Raw genomic sequence first — 27,507 nt, 5'->3', positions numbered from 1 at the left:
CCATACAATAAAGGATGATGATGATGGTTTAGAAGACCAACTGACTGTTTGTTATTCTTCGTTGCGCAGCTACTGATCAAAGAAATAATATGGCGTTAATGGTGTTAATGGCATAATTAATAATAGCATTTATTTAGAATGCTGATTCAGTGGTAGCCAATTTAGTGTTAAAATGAATGGTAAGTGAGATGAGGTAAAATGGAAATTCTTTGGGAATGTCCATTATACAGATTCAGATACAGATTATACAGATACAGATCATAGTATATTCCCTTACTGAGAAATTATTGACCTCCAAATGCCTCAAGTGACCAATCAGCATCCACAGAGGAGTGAAATAGGTGCATGTGAAGGCAGCCTGCAGATTAAGGTGAGCTCATGCCTGACCTGTGATGCATGCCTCCCTCTCCATTCTCCCTGAAGTCCTCTGTGTCCAGTGTGGACTGGGCTTTGACGCGAGGTCTGCGTCTCCTCCTCTCCTCGGCGGTTCCCTCGGCCTCCCTGGGCCCCCGCGGCCTGGGCTCCCCTTTAGCTCCATTACCAATGGAGCCATAGCCGTTGGCGTCTCTGGCTCTGTGTGAGTGGTGGTGCCGGTGCTCCCTGTCCTCGGAGCCCTCTTCTGGGGACCTGGCCGCACGGTGGTGCTCACGGCCACGCCCGTGGCGCCGATGGTGCCGGCCCTCACTTGACTCGCTGCTCTCCCCTCTGCAGCGGTGGTGCTTCCGCAGGTGCTCCTCTGCCACACCCCCATTTCCACCCCCCGTGCAGTCCTCTGCGGGGTGGGGTTTGTCGTCATGGGCGGTGGCGTCACGCTGCTCCACCAGCAGGGGGCGGTCGTGGTGGGCCTTCATGTCGGGCCGCAGGTGCAGGGCGGAGGAAACACGTAGCCGCTCCTCGGGCTCTAGTTCGTTGTAGAGCGCCTCGTTGCTGCCGCGCAGGTTGTGGCGACGCAGCTGCGTGGTGCGCTGCTCCCACACGGACATCTTCTGAAGAGAACGCTGCTGCTCCCTGCTGGAGATGCACGGGATAAAACGAGAAGACGTCAGGAAGGAAGGATGGTCCGCAAAACACCAGCAGCGGAGGAGACGACTCTTATATCCACAGGAAGACCATCTTTTACCATCCATACTTATGTACCGCATCATGGCAGTAACAATGACCAACAGGGCATGATGCAGTCCCGAACAAGAATAATGAGCTCGGGTGATGTATGTAGGTTAAAAATGAAAACGGGGGAATGCCTAAAAGAAAAACCATTTCACTGCGTGTTCCACCATTTCACTGCGTGTTGTACTGTGTATGACTATGTATGTGACAAATAAACCAAACTTGAAAAAGACAACAAACTGGTTCTCATGGCCCCATCATACAAATTTGGTGCAATGACTCTTTTTCCGTTCCTGCCGCTGTAAGTCTTGCTGCTGAACCAAGGTGCCAGGCCCTGGCCTTAGGAGTGTCTGGGAGCTGCTAGCTCATCAACGCTCAGAGGAGTGCTGCTGATGTGGTAGAAGACGCTGGGCAGCAGCTGCTGCTTCACTGCTGCGCTATTGGGCTTTAATCCCCATTGGCCCTTCATGAAATCTGCTGTCTGAAAGGTGCTCTCCATCACACACACAGGATTCACATATAACCTAACTGCTGCCCCAGAGGCAAGACCCCTCCCCCCCCCAATGAACCTTCAGCAACATGCAGCGAGGGCAGGTTCTGGCCAGTTCTGATGCAGCGAGGGCAGTTTCTGGTCACGTTGATTATGAATATGGAGGGAAAGTCTGCACTTTTCTTTATAAATACTGAAGTGTATACAAACCAATAGTATTCTAGATGCAGGAAAATGGAAAGGATTTTATCCCCTCGATTTCCATACTGAGATGATGACACATAATAAAATCTTGTCATTCAAGACATGAGATGTTCTATTAGCTACTCAAATTTAAATGCAGCATGTAAATGAGGGTGGTGGTGTTGGGTTGAAGGTATGCATATTCTATTGTGACCTTCTGCGTAATTCATAGGTGGTAACTATACCTCACAATGCGATAGGCAGGGGCGAAGGAAAAATTCCTGTGAGCAGCACCAAGAATCACACAGCAAAGAACATCAGACATGTTAAAGACAGGACACACATGGTTACAATACACGATTGAGGAGAGAGAGAGGGAGTGAAAGAAAAATAAAAGAAAAACCCTAAAAGCAAAAGAGAAAACAGAGCACATTTCTACACAGAGAAACAGACAGCTGCCCAACTGACAGAAAGACAAAACACTGATATGCAGACTTGCATTGCACACACTGAGGTATACTTAAATTTGCACACTATGGCCCTGATTCACTAAAGATTTGTGCATGCATTTGCAAACTTAATTTCTGAGACTGGAGATTGCATGGGTAAATCAACACGACCGGAGAGCAGGAACTACAATTTTGCGTGTTTTGCAACTGCTGTCATTATGACAAGAAGGAGAATACTAGAAAGAACAAATACATTACAACATGTCGCATGACGTCAAAATAATGACGATACATATAGATTTCTGTTTTTTTTAAGCTTTGCTTCTTTTCTTTTTCTGAGACATCTTCTCTTCCTTGTTTTTATTTTGTTTTAACCATAGAACTGACATGACTGATTTCTTTGATTGCGTCCCGTACCTCTTAAATACACTTACTTGTCTGTTCAACTAACACCTATTCTTAAGTCTCAAATCTCATTTTAGTTTCAGTTTACATTTTCGGTATATTTCTTTGAGATCCTAACTCAGCATTTTTGAGATGCTAATTCAACATTTAGCACATACCAAAGCCAGATATAAATATTGTCTTTGAGCATGTCATTCACAAACGTTTTCTTTGTAAATAACCTGCTAACTCCACATGCGACTTATTAGATGGTCTATGCAAATGAACACTATTCATTTGGGATTTCAGTAAAACATGGATTGTATCTCATACTAAGCAACAGAAAGTCTGACAAAACCACAACCGTACAACCACGCATGTGCACACACGCACACACACACACACACACACACACACACACACACACACACACACACACGCACACACACAGACACACACACAACGGATCCAGTCGTTGAAGCCTGCAAGACGAATACCCAGACTACTCTGTCTAACTTAGCCTTCATTCATATTGAAAATGTTACTCACTTGTATGGAAAACAAAAGGGTATGTTTCTCAGAGCTGTCAAATACATAATTCATCATGGCAGGAGACACCTCTGAATGTTCTACAGCAGTATAGCTACGTATGATAGCTGACAAGACAGCGAATGCATGCTTTCTGCATCAGTATAGCTACGTATGATATCATTTTTGTATGGTATCATTTTCTCAACATCACACATTCACTGAAGTCATTGTAACAGCATCATTTACAGCGTAACTGAATTCAAAAGCAATGGCTAGATTGAATAGGTTTAAAGAGTGTTGCAGGGATGGCACTGATTAAAAGGAGAGGGGAGAGGAGAATATTGTAAGTGAGAGCAGAACTCACGGTGAGTGTGCGCTGCAGACGGAAGAGCTGCGAGAGAGCACGTCTCGATTTTGCTTTACAAAACTGCACATGCAAAACACACAAAACAAAAGAATAGAGAATGAGACAAAAACAGCCAAAAACAACAGAAACGTGCGGTTGGGTAGAGAGGGCTGTCAGAGGGACTTCCCCTGAGCAACGTCCATCTCCTTGTCTGGCCACCTGTCCCCTACACATCTCACACAAAACACACAGATCGGTCACACTTCTTTAAAAGTAGACGTTTTAGGTGCACAATAGCTGTGTGCTTATTTAATTACAGGTATATTGCCAATATGATTAAAACAATTTCCAATTTAATTTATATGAATCCTCCACTATAGTGTTACCTAAAACATCGGACTTATCAGATCAAAGATAACACAATTCAAGAAAACACTAATTCTACATTAGATGGCAAAAAGACAAAAAAAAACACACAGCATCCTGAAATAAACATACCGAGTGCAGTATATTAGAATAAAGACCTATTTGCAGTTATTATATAACTAATGCAGTTAATTTTTATAGGGGACAAATGTATTGCTATTTATCATTTATTTTGATCAATGTCAAGTTATTCACTGATCAAAGGAGTTACTGTACATAGACTTGTACAAAACACAGAAACACGGGTATTCAAACACAAACAGCAACAAAACAGAAATCAACAAACCATAAAGTTGTGAAGAAAATGTTTAAAACTTTGGAATTATCTTGTTTTTGCATGGATCACTCCAAATATGACAGTTTTCAACTATGTCATAATAAGCCATTTTAAATTGATAAATTAATGATAAATAAACACAAATAATAACAAATAAACAAAGTATAATAAACAAAGTATTGTTTAAAAAACTGCACAGAATGTAGGTTTAGTTTAGTTTTTAATTTGGTCCATCCTGCTGCTGATCGTCTCTTGTATGGGTTAATGTTTTTACTGTAGTTTAGACAGACACCCTGATATTCTGCTAGAATGTTCTGGTTGGATTCCTCCACTATGGTTCACAGATTAAATGATGTTTTGGATTTGGTGAGCAGTGTTTAGTTTTCTCCAAGGATAACACCACATGCAAAGCACGCAGTTACCTTCACATGTAAAAGAGGCCTGCACATCCTTAGAAGTCCTCTTAAACAGACTGTGAATGTGTGTGTGATTTCACAAAACTCGGAGGTCATCTGGTCATTTTAATCTAGACACACCTGTCCCTGACTTTCCATGTACACGTCGCTTTGTATTAGAAAAGAAAACTGTTTGAGTGGCCCTACTTACATAGCATGTGTGTTTAGTGTGCTTATCAGTACCATGTGTATCAGTGACCCGCTCCTAGATATTAAACACTTTCCAAATTGAAAAACACACACAGCAAACACACATACCACACTAGTAATTTGAACTGTAAAAATACTAAACATTTTCAAAAATCAAGACTGAAACTACATTTATTAATTCCCTAATGTAGTCACATTTAAAATGTATTTATGCATTTATTCTAAAATAGCTCCTCCCTCTTTTATTTATTGTCTTCTCTTCACTGCAGGCATAGCAACAAAGGGCAAGAGTTACATCATTAATGTAATGTCATTAGCATTCAAATGTAACAACAACTGGAACCCACAGAAAATATACTTTAATTAATAAAATTATGCTGAATTATAATGCTATATTGTTTAATTCACATTTTTAATGTAAATATGTTTTTTTATTCTAAATGACTAATTACTTTTAATTTATTGCCATATTTATTTTATAATTCTGCTTTTACTGATGACTTCCTTACCTGTTAAGCCACTCTAATAGGATGAACCTCTTTTTCCACGGGCTAATCATTTGCTGTTAATTGCGTTTACCTGAGTCTAGCAGTATCCTTCAGTTGAATGCATACTGACTTGAAAACTATTAAGGAACTCAACGATGTAGTGCAGAGCAGACAAACGTTAATTTGGCAGCCGAAATAAACTGAAATAACCTGACACCTTGGGGTGTTTTGAGCTGGAACCCTGATTGTCCACAGTAATTGCCATACCTAGACCTGCTTCAAACTTCATGTGGGCACAGATTTAACTAGTTAACTATTATATTCTACAAGACTATGGGCCCAGGTGTACATTGACTACATATACTTACAATAAGTCTCAGTTCAAAAAGTAAATGCTACCATTAACATGCCACATGATTCTCCCTTTCTTGAATATGCTATTAGCTAGCAAGCTAATTTAGCTGCCAGAGTATGTTTCCTCTGTGAGTATGTTTCCACAATGAACATTATGGACCCTGAATAACAAAGTGAGGGCTTTTTTTTAATATATATATATATATATATATATATATATATATATATATATATATATATATATATAAACCACTAACATTTTAGAAGATATTAATGCTAAAATCCAGATAATTCCAAAGGGTTCACAAACTTTGACTCATAACAGTAGGCTATAATAGTACTGTTCAGTTCTGAATATTAATGTAGTTTACAATCATAAAACTGGTGAAAAGCAATGTCACAAACTAACAGTCAGTCACAAAGTGACAAAATAAACAAAAGAGAATTTGAGAGCTCCAGTAATGGCGACGTGTGACAAGGCTTCACATGTGACCGTCTGTTCACTGACGGCACTGCCAACACTTTCAAGATCGACAAAAGAATGCAGAAGCAAGGAAATCAGAATGGACTGGGAAAAGCACACTGCAGTACAAAAGCGCTTTGCGTACACACAATAACTGTACACACTTCAGACCGGTATAAAAGCAGCAGGAGTGTAAAACTGAAGAGACAGGCTAATATAAACGTGACCGGGTGGCCCCGCACTTACGCGGCGATGGAGATGTTGGCTGCAGACCCAGGGCTGACCTCCTTCACCTCCATGGCTTTCTGCAGGGCCAGGCACTTTTTGGCTGCTTCCTCCTGCTCCTCCTCATCCTGGAGGTCACAGGAACAGGTTCATAGATGAGTGCATGTTGCTTACATTTGGACGAGACCGCCAGTGGATTAGAACAAAGGGACGAAAGTGATGCTCTGTAGTTAAGGTCCAGGAGCATCACAGCCTCGTCAGTATCGTTCACTGTAACTCAAAATATCTGAGGGGATACTGCATTTGATGAAACAATCACCCAGCGCAAAAGATAGATAAAAGCATAAAGCATGCAGCTAATATGACTGATTAACCTACCTTTGTCAGCTCCTGTGCATTGGCAAGATTATCGACAGCGATAGCCAAGAATACATTAAGAAGAGTGTCTGGTTCAGCTGCGGTTAAAGAAGCATCTGCATTGATCCTGTATTTGATTGGATTAGATAAGATCTCTGAATCAGACATAATAGAACTGTCTTGGTCCTGGCAATGAGGATACTCATATATATATATATATATATATATATATATATATATATATATATATATATATATATATATATATATATATATATATATATATATATATATATATATAGTGCATTTAATTAGATTAGATTTGATTAGCTCTCTGAATCGGACAGAACAAAGTCTCCCTGGTCCTGGGAATAAGGAATGAGGATACAGTTTCCAAAGAGAGTGAGCACAATGAAGTAGATGGAGGAGAACATGCCTCGCTTGACACCCCCCTGAGACTCAATCCCATGATACATCACAGCATTCCAATCCTCACCTGTCAAAATCTGCAGACACACACACACACACACACACACACACACACACACACACACACACACACACACACACACAGTACAGAAGTAATCAACTCTGTTAAATGTATTAAATGCTATTCATTTAAAATTTTTTAATAAGATTCACAAAGCAGGGTGATAAAGGGCATACCTGGAAGACTGTCATTATGGCAGCAGGGAAGTTGTCAAAGTTTGTTGTGGGTGTTTCTTTGTCAAAGTTAAATCTTGATGGAAAAAGAAAACAGCAGCAAGTCTCACTTTTGCTCAGAATAACACACATCCTGTGTGAACAGTATCAAGATGTTATAAAATGTATAAATCTGTGCTTTTACTTTTTGAATAATACAATGATTTAGAAGAACAGATTCTGCAAAGCGTAAAATATTTTTTTGAAAAATTATTACAAACATATTACATATCTGCTCTCTCTCTGCTCTGTCTTTCACTGTTTCTGGTTAGACCACAACAGTGTTTACAAATAATCTATTATCCTCCCAAATAACTCCAGGATTTACACCCCTAATCCAGCCCAGTCAAAGCATACTAATTCCAAAGGCATTATGGGAGCCTTCACTTAATCCCAGCAAACACAGACAGGTGAGATGATGCGCAAAGACCTCTGTGTGCCGTAGACTCTGCAGCATAAGTGAAAGTCCAAGGACCCAGTCACTGCTGAGTTATGAGTGCTGCACATCCTCTTTCACGCTACCGACACTGACTTGGAAGGGCTGCAAAAAAGCAGCGTTTCCTGAATGGCAGCCGCGTTTCCTTAGGGGGATTCCAGCAAATCGACTTCTGCCCATCCCAAATGCTCATCCCATGTTGAGGGTGTCATCTTGTTAGCTCCATGCTAGACACATAGACACCGTTTACTGTGCAAGAGATCTGCTCCAGAAAGCTCAGCCGTATCACTTCCGTGATTTCAGTTAGGTACAGCAGAAGAGGAGTGGGTCACAGTGACAAACACGGAGGGAGAGGAAAACTGGGAGAGACGGAGAGGGTCTGAGTCAGAGCTTTATTTATCCAGCCAGTGCGGCGCCCTTCATTAAAACAGGCAGGCACATTGTATAATCAGCTCAGTAAGTCCTGGAGCGAGGAAATCGAAATCCCTGCTGTCAAGCTCTATCTCTTCTCCCTCACAAATGTTTGTGGAAGGACATAGGCGGGATTAGGGAGGAGAGGGGGGAATGGGTAGGGATATGATATGTATGATTGGGAATGGCCTTTGAAAGAAACAAATACATAAAGCACACTAACGAAAACCATGGAAATGGTGAGTTCAGTTGAAAAGCCACAAGGAGACATGCTGTCTACCAAAAAGTAACAAGTGCAAACAATCACTCTCGCTGGGTCTACAGAAAGACAGGTCCCTTTGAGTGCTCTCTGCAGCATTTCAGTTCAACAACTGAAACTTCATTTTCCCAATCTGCCAGCATGACATGCTGTAGACAGCAGGAGACTCCCAGTCCATTATCCAAATGACACTGGACAATTAAGCACAATGTTGTGACTGGGTCTCATCAGTTACTGATAAGGCAGTTCTGCCTACCATATGGTGCCTCTCTGACTTCAGACCTGCAGAAGATGAATCAAACTGAGCAAAGGGGCCACGGATTAACTAAGAAAACTGATCTGCAGTCAGCTCCATGGGGCATAAATGCAGTATACAAGCTGCTATCAAAGCTTCACTACAGGAACAGTCCCTGCTGCGACTATGAAAAGCATCTCCCGATGGCACATCCTTGGAGCATTCTCAGCATGGGAAAAGAAGTGGGCAGGGTTCAGCCGAGCTTTGTTCTGGAGTGCCGGAGAGGAGACTTTACTCGAGCCTTGTGAAGCTATTTTAGACGCTGATCATTATGGCTTTATAATACACTCAGAGGGCAAGAACTAGAGGTGTGAGAACAAATGGACACCGGAGCAGAGGGAAAACTGGCTGGAAATCAAGGTATTTGTCAAAGCATCTTCATCAGAGAGAATTAGGTACAGGGATTAGGTACAGGGTCCACTCACTGTCCTCCAAAGAGCTGCATGCCCAGCAGAGCAAAGACAACAATGAAGAGGAAGAGGAGGAAAAGCAAACTTATGATGGACTTCATGGAGTTCAGCAGGGACACCACCAGGTTCCTCAGAGAGTTCCAATACCTAGGCACAGATGGGGTTCTTAAGATCTTACTGGACATACAGGAAAGCTTGTAAACAATTCAATACTAACCTGATTTTCCTTGCTCATAGAGTATAAAAGGCTGTGAAGAGTCTAGCACTGTTTTATTTCAGGTCAAAAATAAAATGTTCCTAAAATCTTGCAGTAGGAAATGAAAATGACTTAACATCGTGATGACATCCTTCTTCTGAGGAATACAAAACTGATGTTACCTATGACATAAGCTCTGGTGAATGAAAGATAAATGCCAGTACTTACTCGTGTGAGGTCATGTGTTTGTGTGTGTGTGCACTGAAAGGGTCTACGCACTTGGTAACTTTAAAGATTCGCAGCAAGCGCAGGGCTCTCAAAACACTGATCCCGAACGAGGCTCCTGGCTGGATGGCTGCCCACACCACCTCAAAGATGCTGCCCACGATGACCTGAGCACGCCAGTGGACATGGCGTTAATCACTTACACATTGGGTAGAGTAGCAGCACTTTTAACAGGGACTTAAGAGGGCGCGGAAACGGAGAGCAAGACTGAATATAGAGGATAAATACAAAGCTAAATGAACAGGAGTAAACAGAAGTCTCTTTTAGCTAGAGCATGCGGACGGCTCTCCAGTAAGCATCGTAATGGCTGCTAATGGCGGCGAGTGTGCTGGTCCCCTGGGCTCCTCTTACTCATCCCGCTGTGACTCACCCCAAAGTCAAAGCAGTTGAATGAGGAATGAAAGTAATTCCTGGGCCCCAGGCCGTACATTTTCAGAGTCATCTCAGAGAGGAACAGGCCCAAGAAGACAAACTCCGCCAGATCTAATGCATTAGACACACACATCGCGATAAGGCAATACCAGATTAGTACAGCTAAATTTGCTATTATCCATAATAATGTACACTTTATGTCTTAGTCAGACAAATATATACACATTGACATTTACATAAAATATTTTTTCATTTAAAAGTGAATGTGCACTTTTGTGTTAGTCAGACAAATATGCACATTGACATTTACATTAAATATTTTTTCAAAATATATATTTTTTTATGTTTAGCATAACAATGACTCCAATTCATCCATTACATACATGACCAAATCCAAACAGACAATAATAACTATGAATAATTTTCATTGCATGGGGCAATAATATGATTCTGTTCAGTCCTACAGGAGCGCACGTGCTCAGGCCGAGGTACGTACACAGCGCCTGGGTGAGCCACTCAGGCTGGTCATAGTGGACGATGGCCACACACAGCGTGTTCAGGCCCACCAGGAACAAAATGATCCAGTAGGAGCTCTGTGCCTTCACCAGGCGGCGTATGAAGAAGCGTACCCTCTTCTCCTTCCGCCGGAAGTACGAGGAGCTGCCGTTCTGGGTGCTCTTCAAGCTGGCCCGGGCGAACGGCGACCCAGGAGGGGCTGTGGTTTATCAGAATGAAGGCAAGGCATCAGCCAGAGTGCTTTCTCTCAAGGTTGACCAACCACAAGAAAATGCGAAGCTGCTCACAGATCAATAGAATTAGCAAATGTAGTATTAATTCTTCACGTAGACAGTGACTAAGCATTATTATTATTATTATTGAGGGTTTTTTGGGCGGGAAGTCAACTCCTGCTCCAGAAGCTTGCGTTAGTCATCCTTCAAGCCAAGGAATTGTATCCCTGCACAGAAAAAGTAGAACTAAAAGCCACTTTGTGTGCCCCTAATAACCAACACAAAAGCTGGCGAAATTAAAGGAGAGAGGAAGATACAATTACATCAGGCTCTTAAGTCTGACAGAGAGCCCTCAAGGGCAACCTACTACTCTGGGTCAGCATGAAGGGTTTCAAGTTGAAGTGTTATCACAACGAACTAACAATAACTCTCAATGATGACTCCACTCTGCTTCAGCCACCAGAAATAATGGCCATAATACGTGACGCATTTTACAGCTAAAGTTACAGTTGAGCTTTTAAAATGCAACATCTATCTAGGAATATATAAGCACCTCCTAGCACATCAGAAGCACTTTGTAACACAGCTTGTAAACCATACTGTTTCTTATATTTATGTAAAAATATATAAACACGTACAAATTTCTTGAAACATTCCTTTTACACACCTCAGATTACTTTCTTCACTATGCATCCATATAATAAGGGACAGCTCTTTCTGACAACTTTAAAGGAAATAGTATAACATTGTAGAATAACACTGCAGTGCCTGAAAACCACTGTGTGTCTTTTATCTTTGTGTGTTGCAGGGATCCATTTATAGCAGTGAGATATCACAGGCCAGGTCTTACCAACGGAGGAAATGTCTGGGAAGGGGTCCTCTGCCTCCTCAGCACTTATGAGGTCATTCTTCCCTTTCTTGGTCTTGGCCCTTTTCAACACTATACACACAGCAGTCGACAGGTAAGATGTGAGAGAAACCATCCACATCTCTCTGACATTGCACTTAATGTGAGTGTATATATATATATATATATATATATATATATATATATATATATATATATATATATATATATATGAGAATCTCTCATATACACATATATGAGAATAACTCATAAAACAAAACATCAAAGACCTAAAGTTCAATGGATCATGATCAGCGGCAGAAACAATGCACCTGATGATTACTCTGTTAAGGACTGACACTGGTGGCAATGTCATCATTCAGTATAAGATGCCTGATTGTTCATAGCCCACCGCCTTTTACATACAGCAAGCAGCACGAGTCTGCAGCTACTGAGATGGATGTGTGCACATTGCAAGTCATTCATTAGACTGAGCCATAAGCCAGGCACTCAGGAAATGCTGACTGCAACTCTTAGGTTTTATGTTTCCCATTGGTAACAACTGCAGCTAGCTAATTGCAGTCTTTGAGATGTATCAGTCAATCATGTTTTTAATCAGGTTTTTACATCTCACAGCATGAAAACCAGAGCCGAGTCTCTTATAGGCTAGTGAAGTAACTGGCCAAGAATTTCTGCTGCTCACAGCCATAATTCACACATTGCGTAGCTATGGGGCAAAGACGACGACTACTACAGTGGGTCCACATTTAGAGCTCCTGTGCGCTTTTCTGTATTTCAGCTTTCTAAGCAACTCACTATACAGGACCAGTACTGCATGAGCCTAACCAGAATGCTCCAGTGTTCTCCCCTGTGAAATGTGTGTGTGTGTGTGTGTGTGTGTGTGTGTGTTTGTAAGACAGAGAGAAACAGAGGGAGATGCTTAATCTAATTAACCCTGTTGTCTTAATCCCTGTAATTACTTCTGGCATCCATGCCAGGTGTAATTGACAGAGATTATGGGCCTTGATGAGGCAGAGCAACCGGGAGCAATACGTTAAAGACAAGGCAGTGAATGTGCTGGCAAAAGACCACACCACATTTCAAGAAGAGCGATTTCATGCAAAAGAGAGAGAGGGAGAGAGAAAGAGGATGAAAAAATTAATAAAAAGGAATGGCAAAGAATTTAGACAATGGATGAATGAGTAAAGTTGCATTTCTATAGTGCCTTTTGAGGAAGCCAAGGATGCAATACAATCAACACCACCAGTCGCACACTGGAGTTACACACACTCTCACCTACAGACATTTACTTCAGAATGACTACAACAGTCAACTGAGGGGACAATTTAAGATAGCCAGTTCACCTATAGGAAAGCCAATTCACCTATGCCATCATATGTTTTTTGGACAGTGGGAGGAAACTGGAGATCCTGGAGGAAACCCACATATACATGGGAAGAACTTGGAAACTCCTCCCAGATAGGCATGCGAACTGGAGACCCTATTGCTAGGAGACAAACATGCTACCCACCATGTTGCCTGGGTAGAGACCATGAAAGTCACCATACATGTCTTCTGTACATCTATGGTGACTTTTATTACTTTCAGATGGGGGGAGTCCAAACTTTGTGCAAGCATTGTAAATTAAAGGATTCTTTTAAAAGCTTGCATTTCATGTGTGCCTAGACACAAAGACATGCAGACTTTGGCAGACCTGCACAGGAAAGCAACCAAATTATGAGATATTGAAACTATAGACTTTCAGCGGCTAATCTCTTAGCCTCATTCATTTCATTTTAGTGTCACCAGGCGGAAGGATCAATATACATCCACATTTAATAAAAGAAATTGATTTTGCTCCTGTACAGTGCAAAAGTGATGATGAACGGAGGTAGAGGTAATACTCTGCATGCTGGCTTCTATGGTAAAGCAGCTACATGGGCCCTGGCCTTCTATTTACCTGGGTTGTTTTGTTTCCTCTTATACCATGCACCATCCATTGGAGATTTCTCCTCTGCATTCTGATCCTCTTCTGCCAGAAGCACCTCCTCTGTAGCAGGGAGCATACCATATATATATATACACACACACACATCCACACACACAGCAGTGTGAACAGAGTGAAGCTCTGGAATAGGCAAACGAGAGAAAGTGAGAGAGCCGGATCTCCACGGACCTGCCTTACAGATCCACTCCAGGTAGCCAGTGAGCTCTCTCTCAATCTGCTGTTGCCTGCGCAGCTTTAAGAACTCCTGTCTCTTTTCCACACGTTCCCTCTCCTTGGCAAATTCTCTGAGAGCACGCATTCACACATACGTGCGCACACAGCCACCCAGAAACGCACACAAAAAGTAATGTCTGCATTAACAAAAACATGATGGCCACAGATACAACATATCACTGTGAAGACTTTCTGTACTGCATAATAATGAGTCTTATGTCAGAAATCGTTTAGCAAATGGATTTAAGCAGTCATACAATAATACCCAGGGTCTCCATGCCATAACAGACTGCAGACCTTTGAGCCTTCTGGCTCAGCTGTCTTCCTGTCTCAACTCGGCCGGTGTCTAGCTGTCCCCTGCTAGTCTAGAGTGGCTTTTCCCTTCAAACAGGGCTGTGGAGAAGCCCTACTGTGATGTGTGCTGCTACTGCAAGCTCACACACCTGTGTATGACCAGGCCATGAGCACCAGGGCCTTTTTTTTAACACCTAGTTGTGTTTTGACACAATGGGTGAATGGTGGAGAGCCAAGAAGTCAAAGGGATCATGACAAAAAAAAGGTGGAGGTTGCTGAGGAAGCAAATGTCACCTGCAGACAATGAAGGTGCAGGAAAAAGTGTGCAATTCTAACATTTACAGATGAAATTAAAACACAGACGAAAAATCTCTTTCTGCAGTTTTTTCTGCAGGGAGTACTTGAAACTGTATAAAGTGCCTCAGATTTAAGTTGAGAACCACAGCTATAGAACAATAAACATGACTAAAACATACCGTTGTGTCCCATATAAATAAGAGAAACTGACCAGAGTAGCTCAGCAGCACTGCAAAAGCCACAATGGGTAAAAAGTAGCAGAACAAAACCTCTCCCAGGTCTCCCAGGCAACATGATTCCCTAATTTGACATTATAACTCCAATAACACGAATTTTGGATCAAACATAACCCTGCCACCTTTAGATCTACTTCATCTTCATGCTCTTGCAAAACACTACTGCATTATTCCTTTTAATCAAAATTCCGCCTCGGACTATATCTCTCCGACTCCCACTGATCAGGAGCCAGAGGCTAAAAGAAAGAAAAAAAACCCCCAAAACTTAGAGACTCTGTGTTCAAGACTTGGGAAAGGCAACGGAGTGCTATAAAGCCATTCTAATCAAGGTGGGACGGCAAAAGGATGAGGCAATCAGGGATTCCCTCCCGCAAGAGAGCTCACACAGAGTGGAGAACCGAGCATCATTAGTGACTAAAGACCAGCTCCAATTAAAAACCTTCATACTTCTAAATTTTGGCTTCAAGAGCCTAAAATTCACTGTTCTAATTTGAACAACTCAAGGCAATATGTTGAGTACAAAATGCTTTACATTAATAGCTTCTACACACAATGTATTTCTTCTAATTTCGTGTCATATTTTATTTTATTGTCTAAATCTCTTAATTGATATTCACATTGTGATATTTACAATGTAAACTCTCTTATGAAACTATTCCTAAACAGCCACTACAACATCATCATCATCAATCATCTGCAGTACAAGTTAGTGTCATCCTAAGTGAATTTTAAATGTAAATACTGGCAAAACACAGTGCACGAAATGAGTTTCACTTTCATTTTACTTTCAAAACATCATAGAAAGTAAGACATCGTACATGTTGTCTGGGGATTTTTATGAATTTCAAACTGCCTGTGTTCTGAATATGCTTTACCCTCTTTTTTAAAATTTGAAACTTCAGGCTAATTATTTAGTTATTAATATTAAGGCTTAAAATTCAGTAACTACTGTGAATTATTGAAACTAGAGTGAAAGACAGGAAATGCTCCACCACTGTGTTCACAAAGGAGATAAAATGATTAATAAAAAAGTATTGCACAGCAAAAGTAAACAATCTTACTTTTCTGAATTATACATTTTCGTTCTTTTCTTTCTTCACCTCTCCGCAGACCTGACAGGACTGATTACATTTTGTTGGCTTGACTCTGGTGTTTTTACATTACCAGCCATTGTCACAGGTAAGACATGAAAAAACTGCTGAAAAAAACATATAAAGCTAAAATATACAGCATTTTGCTCTGCAAGCAGATTTGGTTCACATACTGGAACAATTAGGTTTTATTTGGTTTAACACACACCCTGCTTTAAACACACTTACGAACATGAAAGTTGTTTTCCAGGAAGAACGGATCAACGTAAGCTGAGAATTGTTCTGATCGGGGGTAAGACAGTTGGGCGGAACAGAGGCAAGTGGGAAGAGTTCTGTAGGCAACACCATTCTGGGCACAGATGCGTTTCACACTGGCAGGCATACTGCTCGCTGTCAAAAGCAGAAGGGGAGACTCGTGGATGGGAAATCACCGTGGCTGATATTCCTGGCTGGTGGCGGCATTATGCTGTGGAAAATACTCCTATGTTTGACAGACTCGAAATCATTCACAGCCTGTCACCGCCTGCCTGGGCCTCATGTCTTTCTTTTGGTTATCCCTGTGGACTCAGTCTTCCCAGGGATCTACAGGATTGCTTTGGAGGAGCATCCGGAATTGTTGCGCAAGCATATATGGAAACATATGACAGAGGTTTTTAGTTCAGTGACCTCATCTGATTTCATTGCCTTAGAGAAACCTGTGAAAAAGTGGCCTGACCTCCAATGGCTTCTGAGGAAATGTCAGAACAGGTATCATGTTCTTGAGATCAAAAAACAAAACAGGGCGACAGTAGTCAGGTTTCCCTGTTGTTATCTAAAATTGCCAAAATTGTGGCAGAACAAAATGGTCAACGATTTGTAATCAATACCAGTGTGTCCTTGCAACTGGACAAGTGGCAGAGGATGGTGGAAGAGAGGGCCCAGAGAACACCTGCTGCCCAGAGGCAGGATGCAGAGGTGAAATCTGGGCGGCTGAGTGAGTAACGTACATGGATCATCTCCGGGTGCCATATCACCAAACTGAACATAACCATCTGATTTGAGTTTTTGCAGATGAACACATCAGTTGCTTGCACTGTTCACAAATGTTTATTTTGTGTTCACAAAATGTTCACTGATTTTGCCCCTCCTTTAAAGATGGTGCATGCTGTCCAGCTGACTTGCGCCTGGTGATTGTTGGAGCATCGTGGGCTGGCCGAAGCTCTGCAGGAAACCTGATCCTGGGTGCCAACACATTTGATGTTGATGAATACAGAACAACAGTACAATGCGTGGTCAAGAGGAACACCGTAAATGGGTGGCAACTAACAGTGGTTGCCACTCCAGGCTGGTTCTACCGCAATCCTCTTGAGAAAACGTCAGAAAGTGACAAACTATAGATCAAGCCATGGTTCAGCCATGGAGGTTAAGAGAGAAACCCATTGAAGAGTACATCGAGTGTGAGGGAGAGCCCCTGAAGTGGCTGGTGCATGGGTGTGAGTGATACCATGTTCTGGATAACTGCAAATGGGGAGAAGGATCTCAAGTCCAACATCTGCTAGAGAAGATACAGGAGATGGTGGCTAGAAACAGAGGAAGACACTTCACTTCAGAGAATTCGGCAACAGGCTGGCAGGAGTGGCTTTTTGGAGCCAAAACACTGAGTGAAAAGGAGTGGAATAAAAGAGAAGATGATCTTATCTGAAGGATGTTGGTGGCAGTTTAGCTGGATTTGGATGCAGATGATTTCACATTCCCAGTTAAAAGGTGAACAGAAAGTATTCCTTCCTCAGTATTCCCAACAGTAAGTATCCAACGGTTAAATCATCTTGACATGGTGTTAATGTATAAATTTCAAATATTTATAGCACCCACTTGTTTCTAATTTGTTAAATGTAAATTTCAGTGAGAAGTGAGACAATGTCCGAAACAGACATGAGATCTAATGTAAAAGTATCACAATGGCTCAGACAATCGAAAAATTATGCACTGTCCTCTGGATATGACACAGCAAGTGTTTCCATGAGCAGCACTGAAATGCATACAAAATGGCGAGATGAGGAATCCACTATGGCTGATGGCCACAGAGAAGACATTCCAAAACCCAGCTTGAGACAAGAAGGTTACGGAATCAGAAAAAGCCTTCTTTTGGGGGCATGCAAGGGTACAAAATCAACATAGAGGAAGTTCAGTGTAGCGAACACATTCCTACAATGCTAAATGCAGTAAATTGTGTTAAAGGGCTTACAATAAATTGCAGGGCTTACAATGATCATAGACCATTTTAACAAGATTGTTAATATAAAAATCTGTTACCAAGACTTTCATATTGTAAAGTGACATTTTATATAAAATTAATATGATGAAAATATTCAGAATCATGAAACAAAGACTGGTTGTTTTTAATCAATATTTACTTACATTTTGATTAAAGAATACTAGAGATAGTTTGGTTGGAAAGCATTCAATTTCACCAATTTTCAACAACAAATAAATGTAATCCTAAATACGATTATTGTTCCCCCATTGTCTTAGAATATAGTGTTTTTCTTTTAATTGGGTTATCATAGCAGCAGAAAGTATGTGGGATCTAATAAGAATGAATCTAGGCTTAGCACACTATATGATGTGTCATACTGATACTGAAGTCAGTGGACAGGACACAGTGGACAGGCAGACCAAAACTAGCATTCCCTGATGGATCGGTTTGATTTCTGTGCACTACTAGTGGCCAGGCTTTCTTTTGAACAGGGTTTTAGAGCCAATATTTTGTTTGTGAAACAGACAATGGTATGAATCTGCATAATAAGATAAAATGCACTCCTGTTTGCCCCTATAACTAACCATACCAGGCATTTAATGTAAATCAACTGAGTCTGGCATTTTACTAAGATCGAAAGCACTCTCCACAGTACAGCCTTTTCCAGACACAGTGCCATTTCATTATGGTAATATTTCTGGGAATGGGTGCATCTTAAAGGTGCATACATCTTCAAGCAAGGGGCCCTTAAGGACTGCAGCCACTTCACAAATCCTTTCCTCTCCCCTACCCCATGTGTATGAATAGATGCGTGTGCACAGTGGCAGAATATATCATGTTTTCTCTGCTTAAGGAAAGTTTGTTTAGCCAAGCATTGTGGACCCTGGTGCTTTGAGACTTGATGAGTCTCAATCTCTTGACAAATGGAAAAGAAAAAGAAGAAAAAGAGATCAAACGACACAGAAAGAGAAAGAGAACAAAAATTAAGAAGCACAAGAGAGCTGAGAAAAAGAGATAGAGGGACAGAGAGGAATAGCCCAGAAAGCTAACTCACCCTGATAAGACACCCAGTACCAGGTTGAGCATGAAGAAGGAGCCGAGGATGATGAGGGGGATGAAGTATAACCAGTTCCATGTGTTGCCCGATGCATCGTTGGTCTGCACACACAAGCCACATAAAGACAACTTTTGCAGAACGGATCTCTGATGTACCTCATTTCTAATCTACGAAAAGGCTTGGAAAGTCATGTTAGGACATAGATGAGCATCATCTGGAGTCAAACAGGGTAAAAGGGTCAATTCTTTTGAATTCTTCTCCAAGTTAGATCCTCTTTATTGCTTTAACGAGAAGACTGCCATGTGCATAAAACAGTTAAGACTAATTCACTTATAATTTCACTCATGGAGCGAAAGTGTAATGCAAAATAAATTGAGTCATTATAAATCCTCTCCCACATGCAGTCATCATAGAACTGTGGCAGCAACATTCTGAATGCAAGCCAAGGCTCAGGCTCCTGTTTGATCTACTGCATAATCTAATGAGAAGTTTGAAGGATTGAGGCCATTTGGAGTGCAGGGAGATTTAACAGACAGCTAGAAGCCCCAGTGCCTCTCGAGAAGAACCTGTGGCAGACACTTCACTCCCCAATGCTGGAGGTCCCACAGAGCTGTGGAAGAGGAGCTGATCTTCTGACTGACTTGCTCAAAAGCTTAGAGGGATTAGTAAAATGTAGCAGCAGCTGCTCACATCTGAATTCTTCTTGCTCTCAAAAGCTAAATAAATGAATTCTGATGTAGAGAAAATATCTGATCATATACTTAAATCACCTGTCACCCCGCTGACCTCTTTATCAGGTCACACTGGCATTTCTTTCCTGCTTACCTTCCTGTCTTCCTTACAGATCTCTAAACCATGTGGATCCGATAAACGATCTGATAAGGCCAATGCCTTGACTGTGAATCACATAAAAGAAACCTCTCAGTTGATTTGCCTTAGTACTCAGGATGGGGAGAGCAGAAGGGATTGATTGGCCTAATTCTACTAATTACACCCTAGGAGCGGCACTGTAGAAAAGCTGAAAATGGAATTCTTCATAATGTACAAGCATATTCAGCATATTCACTCTCCAGACGGCCTCTGCAAGGGAGATTAATGAGCTTGTAGGGCTCTGCGTGCAACTAAAATATCATCGACCTCCTCCCCCACCCATAAATGCTCTTAAGATTTATCTGTAACATGTAAATTGCAACAATTATGCACAGTAATGGTAAAAGATCTCGGTAAGCTCTAGTATAAATCGCTAATCAAACAGTGGTGTAATAAGAACCAAATACATCGGTGGTATAATAACAAGAGCCTTAAGTATGCAGCCACAGTCAACAACATCTCTGCTGTTTTTTGTCATTTCACAGTGAAATAAACTATATCTGGTTGCATTTTCTTCTCACCCATTTCACACAGTCCATACTCAAATCAAACATTTCCAAATTGTCATGAAATGATGAACACTCTAACTTACCAGGCACATTTCTTGAGTTAAACCAGGTAAGCAAGAAGAGGGAATGCCCTAAGCTATCTCTCTGAAAGCTTCAATTACATTAGGACACTACAAATGCTGCTAATTGCCTTGGCTGGAAGCGTCTGTTACTTCATTACTCCACATGCCCTATTTTTCTAGTCTCCATACAATACAACATTTACATAAGCGCATGATGTTTGCTTGGTTTTATCCTCCTGCCCCCTGTCTGTCTGCCCACTACCTGCTCACTCTCATCAAAAATAGTCCCCCGCTGGAGGAAGCAGATGAGCGAGTAGAAGGCAGGCCGGAAATTGGTCAAACTTGCATCATCAAGCAGGTAAGGAGTCAGCAATTTTGGAAGAACATAAAGTCTTTCTACTGTAAAGAATATCGAGGGGGAAGGGAAAGAGACTGAAAAATGCTTTTCATTGCCAGAGGAGTGCTTTGTTGCTTTGCCCACTGCTTCTACGCACTGCAGCATCTCGGCAGCTTCTCTGAACACGCATTTTTTAGAATTCCCCACCTCATTAGTCCTAAGCTGACGGACTATAGCACCTCCCTACAGTGTAAGAATAGGAGCAAACATCAGCGGGGCGGAGGAGGTGATGGGATGCTATGCAAAGCCCCTCTATAGTGCCGCTATTATTACAGAACACTGAGCACTGTCAACACGCACTTGTGCTGAAGAGGGGATGAGTTCTTCTTTCCTTGAATGCCAAGGCAATACATCACTGTACAGCATTAGAACAAAGCACCTAAAAAGCTCCTTGTAAGTGTGGGGATACTCGCAGAGCGAGGGAGTGTGCTAGTACAGGCTTGTGCTATGGTTACCATTTCCTTTTGTTCGTTCAACAGCCTGAATTTAACATACGCTGCTGAATGCGTTACATTGCCTTGCTGTCTTAACAAGGAGCTGCTAAGGAAAGTAGTCTACAAGGCCATCACTGGGACAATGACCACAGAAGACTGACTGGTAATGACGATGTGGGAGGTTAACAGACAGGCACTCTTCTATGACAGCCCTGTGTTAAATGTAGTGGAGAACTCCTAGCAGGCCTGTAATCCCTGCTGGACACGTCTTCTTGTTACGTAACTCAGACTGTAACGTGACAGACTGTCATAGCGACTATTTTCCTTGATTGTAACATTAAGGCACTGTTTCACATCCCACATCAATTATTGTACATTCAAATGTTAAACTAACTTGAACAGCAAATCTACAAAAACTTCTTATCACCAACCAGGCTTACAAAGCCCCTTTTATTAAATATTGCTACCAGCTCTGAGAGTAAACACAGCTCACATCACCTTTTTTGATATTACTGATAGCTGAAATGATGGGTTCTGCATGCAGCGACTGCGGCATGCAACGTTAAAGCACCCACAATTCAAGGCTGAGCAACTGCTCTAAAAGTAGGCGAGAGTAAGACGGACCATACAGCGTACTTCTGAACGACAATCATCCCCCGGCCTCTGTGAGTCTCGACTGTATGCAAATGAAACGTCTTTCTGACGGGGTGGTGTGGTGGCTGGTAAACAGCCTCACAACCCTGTCACCCGCAATAGCATCCCCAGCAGAAATCACCAGAAAGATTTCATTGCACGAAGGGTAGACTCCAAACAAGTGAGGCGGTAGGAAAGTGTCGACGGTCCCCTTCGTTGGCATTCAGGGCAAATAAAGCTGTCCCGTCTTCAGTGATTGACAGGCACAACAGCCTCCACATGAAGAGAGCCCGAAAGCACCGACCTAATGATCTCCATCACGAGACAAAAGGTGCCGCCGTGCTGTGCCAGGAAGCTCAGGTTCCGCTGAGTCATCCCACACGAGCCCGACTTGATTGAATCATGTTAACAATGTGTAGAGGTACTTTGTAAACAGCTGTCAATCATCCACGGCAGTGCAAGCAGAACACATGCAGGTAGCTCTGGCCCCAGAAAAGGAAGTGACTCAGAGAAAGTAGAGCTTCATATCATACACTGGGGATTCATCTGAAAAGGTAGTTTTAAAAAGTTTTAAAAAAGCAGGTGACATTCATCAGATTAATCAGATTACAGATTAATTTGTCAGGGCGAAGAACGTTCAAATAGGAAGGAAACGAACGCGTGTCTCCAAGCGAAGAGTTTAACGGAACGAAACAGAACAAAAGCATGCAGAAACAGGTCAACATAACATTACTGACTGATAATTAACACAAAGTAAAACAAAGGCCTTATAAAGTGACAACAAGACAGATGATGCAGCAAATGAGGCTCAACAGGCACCACCTCTGAGAGGCGTGGCCTACAACCAAAACATACATGTGAAACAGAAAAGCACAACATAAACAAAGGTCACGTGGACGTCAGTCTCCCCTGTCAGAGGCTGCTGGTGAGGGGTCGTCACATGATACTACCGTGCCCAGGGAATGGAGCAACAATATTAAAGCCAAAAGAAACATAAGATTAAAACTACAAAGGGATATGATCTATAATGTATCTAAAGCCTCTGAAGCAATTACGGTTTAAAATGCCAAAGATGAAAGAGTTATTTTTTTAAGAGCTATATATATATATATATGTATGTATTTTATATTTATATATATATATATATATATATATATATATATATATATATATATATATATATATACACACACACAAAAATATAAAAAATATATAAATAAATATATATATTTTTTAGATTTTATGAATATGTGCAACACAATGCTTTTATACTAATGAACAAATTGCAGCCATCTTCTCTTACCAGCTTTGATCTCATGTGTCCTGTTTCGCAGCGTCTTACTAACCTGTCTGCATACAATACAGTACAATTCAACAGACTACACTAGACTACTCTACAGCAGTGAGCCAATGTAGTTTAGTTCTATGTACACTTCGAAAGCAGAGAAAGACTATGGCCATATTCAAGGTCTTATAAAACTCCAGTGAACATCCTGTCTTTCACCTCAGCTGCAACTTTTGCAATAAAAAAGACAAGTGCTTTGTTTCTGAAGCCAGCCCCACAGGGCTAAGGCCCACATGATTTCTTCAGCACTCCTTTTCACAACCATTCTAATTAGCTACATCCACAAAGAAGGAGGGCGGACAGAGACAGACAGAGAGTGTTAACGTGTGTGTGTGTGTGAGAGAGAGAGAGAGAGAGAGAGCGAGAGAGACGACAAGACAATAAAATTGGAAAGATGATTCACTACTACTTGAGTGCAAATACACTTTCTCTCAGTCCAGCCCCCAACACACTATTTTTAACTGTGTTTAATGAGCTTGGAGATGGCTGTGGCAGCACAGGATGGCCCAGTGACAGGGTCAAGGCGCACAGAGGACCCTGTGACTCAGCCTGTTGTAGGGAGGCTGTGGGGCTGACCTATACACTGGCTCACCCACAAGGACACACAATCAGCTATTTCAGTCTATGTAAGATCTCAACTGTATACACACCCTGGCTTTACTTAGTGGCCATACACTGGTCTCGGCTCTCCAAACGCGCCACAGTATTTTCCACAATCCCCTAAAATCCAAGGGACTTATTCAGTCAAGCCACTCAATGCCATAATAAGAGACACTGCTTACTAGAGAGTGTTTGCGTATACCTAGTGCATGACTGAAGAGAAATATATGCTTAGTGCAATTTCTTGCATGCATGCTCTGTTTTGCGTAGCTCAGACATTTTGATAATATATATATATATATATATATATATATATATATATATATATATATATATATATATATATATATACCACATTTATCTTAGTATTCTCTTGCATTTATCTTATTGCGCAGTATACACTAGACTGTAATAACCTCTCACCATTTAAAGTCTATATTTCTAGCAGAGCTCATCAGACTTCTGTAACAGTGCATGAAACAGCAGTGGTAATTGGGCAGAAATCTATTAATCTACTACAGCAAAAACATAATAAAATCAACAAGCGTGAAACAAGGACCACCATGTCATTAGCAAAGGCTACCACCCTGACGTCTGACAGGCGGGAGCTCAGCTGGTCATGTGGGAGACCTGCACCATGTTCCTCCTCGGTCCTTGATCCTTCTATAAACTTTTGAAACATATGGGCAGATCCTGTCAAGTGCTTCTGAGCCCATGCTTTGCTTTCTGAGGGCTACATTCCTGGTAGGTAAAACTTAAAAGCACATCATGGACCATCAGAGCAATAACAGGTGCTGTGGCATCTGGTTTTTCAGCAAACTGAAATATATAGTAGTGAAATCTTAATCTCTTTAGTATGAAGTTGCTGTATACTTTATGCTGCTAGATATACGACCTCAGATTCATTACTACATTTCCCATCTAAAGGGGCCGTTTCATTCCATCCACTTAACACTGCATTACTATAAAGATAGCTATCAGTCCCAGCAGTCTAGCCTAGCATGTAATATAGAGATTGGATTCAGTCCATCATTCTCATTTCATTAAGTTATTATCCCTACTTCACAACCATTCATCCAAATGTTAGAGAAGGTTGTTCAAGACGCTCGAGCTTGGTAAAGAGTACACATGATGTTAAAAGGATAAGGCTGAGGCATTGATCAAGTACGTTTGGTACAATGCACTTCCTAATTTGAGTACCCAAGGTTAAAAAGTATGCTAGGATCACTATCCAGTCCTAGTCACTATCAGACACAGTTTACAGCAGAAAAGGCAAGTTGTCTCACACTAATCACATAATAGTGAGCTGATTCATTAATCATGCTCACACTAGGATCTTCACACAATGCTCTTACAAGTTTTTTTTTTTGAACAACAAACATTTAAATTTAGATCAGCCAATACTTAAACAAATGTTAAACAAACACTAATCAAACCTCATTAAACAATAGCATTCAGAAAGCACCAAGAAAGATTTAAAAAGGAGCACCAATGTGATCATAAAGACTCTATATGGATCTTAACTGAAAAGTAGGAAAAGCAGTGCACTGGACCACACAGACATCAGAAGCAGCCTTAGCACATGTTTGAGAGCTCGGATTCCCAATCACCACATCAAACAGATGGATGGCACTTCTGACGGGAAGCAGGCCCAAACAGGAACGCAACTGCACATGGCAGTCTGGAAAACAGCTTATCTGTAAGTAGCCTGAAGACTTCTGAACCGTACCAGTGGGAATCAGTGGAGACTTAGAAAGCTCAGTGTACAGTAGCTTACACTCTGTTAGTTTGTAATTAAAAGACTTCACTTTTCAAAAAATGAGGTTTACTGTTCATGTAACCAGAACTGGTGCAATAAGTCCACTTTTGAAAGAAGGCCATTTAAAACATTACATGTGCATCATAGTCCAGATGATGATCACTGTATTATAGAACTGAATAGTTCCCCTTTACTTTTCATATTCCAGGTGGTTTAGTATGCATTTCTCATTCAAAATAAAAACTTTCAAGCATACGAAAAATTCACTGTCGATCGGCCAAATCGAAAGCACCATCAACCAAGCCACAATACAAGAGCTTTTCCATAGCCAGTCATATTATACAACACCTAAACACAGCATATTTGGATACAGTATGCAATAGTATAGTAAATAGTAAATAGATTGCCTGTCTGTTAACCTCCCACAGTAATGTATTTATTTGATGACCAAGTGTCATACATCATGCCTTTTAGGCATTGGCCATGTTAAACCTTGCTGTGAACCCCTTCAGCATCCTCCAGCTGATGCGCTCAGGAACCAGGCTAAGCCTATGAGATGGCTGTTTCCTGATTAGACGCACAGCATAAACCCCTCCCTGACCATTTCATCAGGGGTGGGTGGACATGAACTGTGAATTATCAGAATAATCATCCTCTGACCAGATCTTGTGTGTAAGTAATGGAAAATGACTTGTGTGTGTTGGAGAATGTCTTACGGCTATGCTGCTTGCAGCTTCTTTGTGAGACAGGCCTATATTTTGAGGACTGTTCTTAAATTATGGCTGGTGTTATAAATGAGTGAAGCACTTATTAATAATGTTGAGACTTTGCTGCTAGAAGGGTTGCTTTACCTTACAGTGTCAGTAACTGCAAATTGGCACTAATGTAATATTTAGTTTTATGCTTCCCACTGGCCTGCATACACCAGTAATTCTCCAGTTATAAAAAGCATGAATAAAAGGGCCTGCCTTCTGTAGAACTGATTATGTTACTTAAAGAGAATTACTTCTAATTTCTAAGTAATACTTCCAATACATTTAAATAAAACAGTGCTGTAGTGTTGTTTCCCATTAAAGCCCATTTATTTGTCATGAAATGAAAAAAACCCTGCTACATTTCATCATTATTATGCAGTTTTTTTCACAATATGTTTATTATACATGTTATCCATCTAAAGCTTTGCAATTCGGAATGACATGAGCCCCACCAGTAATGAAACATCTAGTATGATCAAGCAAGAGGACCGACTACAGACATAGAGTAGAAGTTAAAAATATCTGTGCTCCGCTGCCAAATGCTAAATAACACGTTTGGAAAGGGTCTGTACAGTGTTAAAAGAGGTGCTGAATATTCTGAAGCCACTTGTCTATGCTTAGAAAAAAGAACACAAATCAGAGTCTGAGAGCCTGTTCTCAAGTTCCATCAGCCTGTGTGAAGTCTGTCTGCCCTATTTATTGAGAGCACTCAGGGAGGGCAGGGGAAGACACAGAGAGAGAGAAGAAGCAAGCAGGAGACGAGGGAAGCAGGGTGTGCAGCTGGAAGCAGGATGCAGGCTGCATTTGCTCTTTTTCTTTCTACAGGCCTGTGCAGTGGGGATGGAGGAGAGTGGCATATGCTGCTCCCCCACCACGCCCTGGCACAGCAACGCGTTTCAGATCTTAGCAGGCCGCTAGCGGGGGCCAGGTGAAACAATGCCAGCCTGCCGACACGTCCTCGCCGCACTGGACTCCCGTCGCTCACGGTCTGCTTTCTTAAAGGCTTCGCAGCACAAAGACTGCTGGGAGTGGGATCACTCCGAACACTCTGTAACAGTGGCCAACACTACAGTTCTTTTCGGGAA

General features: G+C 41.5%; 1 protein-coding gene across 13 annotated transcripts in view; it reads right to left on the bottom strand.

Annotated features, from left to right (window-relative positions):
• Positions 1-27,507, bottom strand: part of cacna1bb (calcium channel, voltage-dependent, N type, alpha 1B subunit, b) — a 103,426-nt gene that overhangs the window by 35,931 nt on the left and 39,988 nt on the right. For 9 of the 13 annotated variants that reach the window (XR_014124830.1, XM_035526982.2, XM_081718944.1 and 6 more), the window contains exons 6-19: positions 19,056-19,159; positions 13,803-13,918; positions 13,587-13,676; positions 11,630-11,719; positions 10,548-10,766; positions 10,050-10,162; positions 9,674-9,786; positions 9,214-9,345; positions 7,352-7,424; positions 7,074-7,191; positions 6,707-6,774; positions 6,350-6,456; positions 3,509-3,571; positions 388-1,011 (exon numbers count right to left, since the gene is read on the bottom strand). Coding sequence is in view for 12 of the 13 variants with exons in the window: in XM_035526982.2 (XP_035382875.2) it covers positions 388-1,011; positions 3,509-3,571; positions 6,350-6,456; positions 6,707-6,774; positions 7,074-7,191; positions 7,352-7,424; positions 9,214-9,345; positions 9,674-9,786; positions 10,050-10,162; positions 10,548-10,766; positions 11,630-11,719; positions 13,587-13,676; positions 13,803-13,918; positions 19,056-19,159 (2,030 nt within the window). In the remaining variant the exon portion in view is untranslated. The remainder of the gene's footprint in view (positions 1-387; positions 1,012-3,508; positions 3,572-6,349; positions 6,457-6,706; positions 6,775-7,073; positions 7,192-7,351; positions 7,425-9,213; positions 9,346-9,673; positions 9,787-10,049; positions 10,163-10,547; positions 10,767-11,629; positions 11,720-13,586; positions 13,677-13,802; positions 13,919-19,055; positions 19,160-27,507) is intronic. The other 4 variants (XM_035526992.2, XM_035526990.2, XM_035526991.2 and 1 more) reach the window with 2 other exon arrangements.

This window comes from Electrophorus electricus, chromosome 8, assembly GCF_041902795.1.
Source record: "Electrophorus electricus isolate QZ-2024a chromosome 8, ASM4190279v1, whole genome shotgun sequence".
NCBI lineage: Eukaryota > Metazoa > Chordata > Actinopteri > Gymnotiformes > Gymnotidae > Electrophorus > Electrophorus electricus.
Note: the sequence above shows the minus strand (reverse complement) of the source record. Positions and strands in the feature narration are given on the sequence as shown.